The 5062-nt window shown below is 34.2% G+C and overlaps 1 protein-coding gene across 1 annotated transcript; it reads left to right on the forward strand.

Annotated features, from left to right (window-relative positions):
* Window positions 1–592: 592 nt before the first annotated feature.
* On the forward strand, window positions 593–2799 carry LOC133864652 (heavy metal-associated isoprenylated plant protein 39). The gene is made up of 3 exons (XM_062301054.1): window positions 593–873; window positions 1228–1303; window positions 2099–2799. Exons 1-3 carry the CDS (start codon window positions 868–870, stop codon window positions 2509–2511), a joined length of 495 nt encoding a protein of 164 aa, XP_062157038.1. The 5' UTR covers window positions 593–867; the 3' UTR covers window positions 2512–2799.
* The last annotated feature ends 2263 nt before the right edge of the window (window positions 2800–5062 follow it).

A 5062-nucleotide genomic window follows, 5' to 3' on the forward strand; every position in this document is an offset into this window, starting at 1 on the left:
GACCCTTTAAATTATCAATTTGTTTTTAAAATATTCATTTTGTCGAAATATATCTATAATATTCATGCTACGTGTCATTTTTCAAATAAAAAATTAAAAAAAAAATCAAAATTTAAAAATTAAAAATCGAAAAAAAAAAATATATTGGGTTGGCTGGCCAGGCTATTTTATTATTTTTTAATTAAAAAATAATATGTGGCAAGGTTGTTATAAGTATATTTTGATAAAATATATATTTTTAAAACTTTTTGATAGTTTGAGAGCGAGAGTCTAAAAACTAGTAGATTAGGCCCACTAGGGAGTTACTTTCAAAACAGTCGAAAGTTTGAGGGCTTAAATATAATTTTTCCCCGTCACTTTTCTTTCCGATTCATAATTTCTTACTTTTTTTTTTTCTTTTTTTTTTTTTTTTGTCTTTTTTTTTTCGTTTTCTGCGCAAAAAAATTGTCCTTCTCAAAAAAGAAGGAATTATTAACGTATGGCCACGTAGTCTCACTCTCCTATCAATCGCGTGGACATCACTCTGAGAGCGATGGCAAATGGCTTCACGTTCAAAATAAAACTGATGGGCTGCATACACCCACTGCTTACCCCCCTTCTTCAGCATAAAGCTCTCTCTCTCTCTCTGTCATTCTCTCTCTCTCTCTCTCCTATTCTGCATTTCTTGTATCGATTCGGATTTTTCTGGAACCCAGGCCCTTTCTGTCCAAACCTCGCTTATCTTTTTCAACAAAGTATTATTCGATTCCGTCTTGGCTTCGTACTTTTTCCGCAACCACACTTACTCTTATTCCTCTCCATCTGTTTCAACATTCTCCATTTCCGGTTTTTGATCTGCATAATATTCCTGGAAAAAGGAATACAAACATGAAGGTCTGATTTCCCACTTTTGGATTTTGATCCTCTTTTTCTTCTTTTACTGTGACCCAATTCTGATTCTTCATGAACTTTACTAATTGGCTAGATAATCTGAGTCATGTCTGTTAATTTACTTCAGATTCTCGTTTTATTTGTTGATTCCATGGAATAAATTGTCAGAGGTTCCCGAATGCTCCACTTTTAGGGAGCTTTGATTCTTTTTTTCTACGGATTTCTGAAATTTTTACTTTATTTGTTCTAGAAATACCAGCTACGTTTGATTCTTTAGTATCTAATAAGCGATTATTGAAGAGTTTTGGTTAAGAATCTAAACCAGATCTGTGTGTGTATATTGATTTGTTCTTGCAGAAGTTTGTACTGAAGCTGGATATACAGGACGACAAAGGCAAGCAAAAGGCCTTGAGAACTGTCTCTAGTCTTTCTGGTATGAAATCATTGTTCCGTTTATTTTACGTTAATGTCCTTTCGTTTTTCTCAAAGGAAAGAAGCAACTGAAAATTTGCTAGAAAAAATTATTTGTGTTCCCATTTATTATTATTGTTATTATTAATATATTGAAGGAATATATTACGCATATTTACTACTCCTGCAAGTCACGTATTGATTGGTCTACCGGGGAACACAGATTTCATCCTGTAATAAGTCTTTACCTGCTTTGGCCTGTGTCGTGTCCCGTCCAAACAGACGGAAATTCAAGTTGAGGTTGCCACATTTGTTTGGTGATTAGTATATTAGTGTGTGGGATGTGATCAAAAAACTGTACTTTTGAAGGGTTTAGATTTAATTTCATTTTTCCTCTTTATTATAGAAAAATTAGCAACCCTACTGGTATTTGGTACTTTTGAGGACTTTTTTAGGTACTATTAATTTATTTTCATTTTTATTTTTGATGTGATTTTAATTAGTTTTAGTTAATTTTAGAGAAAACTTTATTTACTACCTTTAATGTTTCATCACTTTTACTATATATTATTATACTCATAAACTTTTGAAGTGTTAGTTTAGTGTATTAATCTTTCAATTTTTTTTTAATTTTACCACTCCATTAGAATTTTCTATTAAATCTTAACGGAAGTCTCAAAATTTTAAAAATACCCTTTATTTCTTTTAGAAAAAAGAAAAGAAAAGAAAAAAGTTGCAAGAATTTAAGCGAAGAAAAATAGAATGACTTTTGTTTTCTGCTAGAAACTTTACGTTAAAAGTAATTTTATTATTGTAGGGATTGATTCCATCTCAATGGACATGAAGGAGCAGAAACTAACGGTGATAGGAACGGTGGATCCGGTGAATGTAGTGAGCAAATTGCGCAAATATTGGCCAACGACAAATATAGTCTCAGTAGGGCCAGCAAAAGAGCCTGAGAAGAAAGAGGAGCCAAAGAAGGAAGAAGCTGGCAAGGGCGAGGAGGCAAAGAAAGAGGAGCCAAAGAAGGAGGAAGCAAAGAAAGAAGAAGAGAAGAAAGAAGAACCCAAGAAAGAAGAGGAGAAGAAGGAGGAAGAGAAAAAGAAAGAGCCCGACCCTATTGCAGAGCTTCTCAAGGCTTACAAAGCATATAATCCCCCCCTCGCCACATATTATAATTACTACCACCAGAGCATGGAAGAGAATCCAAATGCCTGTGTTATTTTTTGAGATGGGCTTCCAAAACAGATCGAGGGAATTGAAAGATAATCTTTTCTCAGTCAAATGGTTGGAGATTCAGATTCATCCAAGGGGTATAGGAGCTCTTGTATATAAGAGGGTGATCATGCTTCATTAGTAATGTGTAGAGAGAATAAAAAAATAAATCTTGGAATTTGTTTTGATCACTTTTAATTTTATATTTCTCATGTAATGCTTTTAATTTTCCTGAGAAGTTGTAAGCTATAAACTTTTTCCCTTTTTGTTAATTTCCTGCATGAAAAACGTGAAAACTCAAAATCTGTCTTTTGATCTCACATCTACACACTACAGTTTCAAGAGCTTGCTATATATGAGGATGGTTTTCAATTTTCATCTCTCTCCCTCTGTTTTTCTTGAGTGGTTAACGTTGTGGGACATGGCGGCTGACAGCCTAGGAGTACTACGCCCACGGGTTTCAATTCGAGTTTTTCCTTTTCCAGATCTCCCCTGTATCTTTGCGTGGGCTTCAAATCCTGTAGAACTGGATGGTCATGGTCCCCATGGAGTAATTGGTCGGTGTTGGAGATAAAATTTTCTTTTCCTCCTGGGATTGTGCGCGTGGCACTGTCACAAGTTAGTTGGATAAAGGTTAGCTGATGGAATTTTCTGCCTCAAGAATCACAGTTTGATTGATTGTCTTCAATTTTCGTCCTTTTTTACTCCTTTCTGCAGGCTGCCTCTTGTTTTCCAATTTGATGGCTCCTTTAATTTATTTAACATTTTTGATTAATTCATTCCCATGCATCGCATACCATAAAGTCAAATATGTATCTCTGTTACCTTTTTTCTACATATATGTTAGGGTATTTCAAAGTTTATTTGTGATTAATTAGACATAATCATATTAAAAAAAAAAATTCTGTTCAAGGTATTATAATTTTTTACTAATTCACTTGTCAGTCCATGATATTTATCATGTTAACTACATAGCCCTAACCATGCATCTCTTTTATTTTAAGATTTCGTTACCTTCAACCGCCACCATTATTGATTATACCACTACGTAAGCCCACTACTACACGTTCATGCCACCATTGACTACCACATTTGTATCAACATCGGAACATAATCACTACACCAATGTGAGAGCCCTCCGCGCAACCTCTAAGAGCATTTGGGGCAATTTGACCACCACCTCTAGTCATAGCTAGAGTGGTTCAGCTCCCTCAAGGTTATTAATTAAGGGTGGTCAATCAACCTTCTCTAGCCGATCATGGGGCGAGTTTGACCACTCCCAATGAGTGATGTTCTAAGGTGGCTAAATCACTTCAATAATCAGCCACCCCTACAGCGGTCTCTTTTGGAGGAGGCCAAAATGCCTCTAAGGCCATTAGGGGTGGTTTTTTTCTTTTAAATTAATATTGTTTTTAGGGTGAACAAAATTAAGTAATAAAATGCGACAGGTAAACTTAATAACCTCATTTGCATGACTGCGGGCATTTAATTGCTCCAATTTGGCGCAAGTAGAGGCAAGCTTCCGGCCGAGAGGGTTCAATCTTTTAAATATATATATATTATTTGTTTAAACAAGAGTGAGAACAAACCTTTGCTTCTGCAGTTCTGCGTTCCACATGCATGAAGATCCTGGCTGTTGTTATTTGTATACTTATATATTAAACTACGTACGTACAAATGCATGTGATTTCCAGTAACCGTACTACATTAATTATACGTCGTGTCTGATCTGCTTCGCTTGAGGATTTCATGTGCATGCTGTAAGATAATTAGCATGCAATTAATCATTCTGGATCTTGGCCGGCCTATAAATTATTCGATTATATATTATTAGTAATTACTGTCGTCGTTGTTATTAATTATATATAATAGGACCGTGGTCCGTATTAATGCTTAGATGAATTTTTATGACATTTTATACGATTTATCATCTTCAAATTAACATCAAATAAATATCATAATTTTATTTTTATATATATATTTTTTAAAAAAATTTACTGCAAGACTGGAGACTGACGTGTCAACCAGAAGATGGTAAGCTGATAAATCCTTCCAAAACTACAAGCCCACTTTCGGCAAAGTAGCGTTATCCGTCCATGTCATGTCGTAGTCTAAGACTCCATGCCACTGACAAGATGACATGGCAAAAGCCAATAGTGGCTAAAAGCTTGCTTACTCGTTATTCATCAAACTTTTATGAATCTTTTCTTCTGCAATCAAACTTTTAAATCATTATTTAACGGGAAATGTTAAAAATAATCATAGTGTATAATAAATGTACTACTTAAAAGGTATATTGGAATGGAACTCATTGAGAGTGCATGGATCATTTCTCTTATTCAACCGAAACTTGCTATTCTTTCGATTTTTGTCTATTTGTTGTCCAATTCTTATTTAAATTTATCATTGAATCTCTTACAAATTTAATCGTAAATTCGAAAAAGCTATAAATAGAGTTGATATATAGGACAAGAAAAAATAGCATTTCTCAACATAATGTGATATATATATGTCAGAGCTTTTTATGAAATCTTTTTATGCTGACATGACACATTGTTTTTAACAA

The sequence above is a fragment of the Alnus glutinosa genome, chromosome 3, assembly GCF_958979055.1.
Source record: "Alnus glutinosa chromosome 3, dhAlnGlut1.1, whole genome shotgun sequence".
Classification (NCBI taxonomy): Eukaryota; Viridiplantae; Streptophyta; class Magnoliopsida; order Fagales; family Betulaceae; genus Alnus; species Alnus glutinosa.

Bases quoted from the DNA above. Each gene is read 5' to 3' on its own strand.
- LOC133864652 (XM_062301054.1), top strand. The intron at 1,304-2,098 runs GTATGAAATCAT...TTATTATTGTAG, and splicing joins AACTGTCTCTAGTCTTTCTG to GGATTGATTCCATCTCAATG.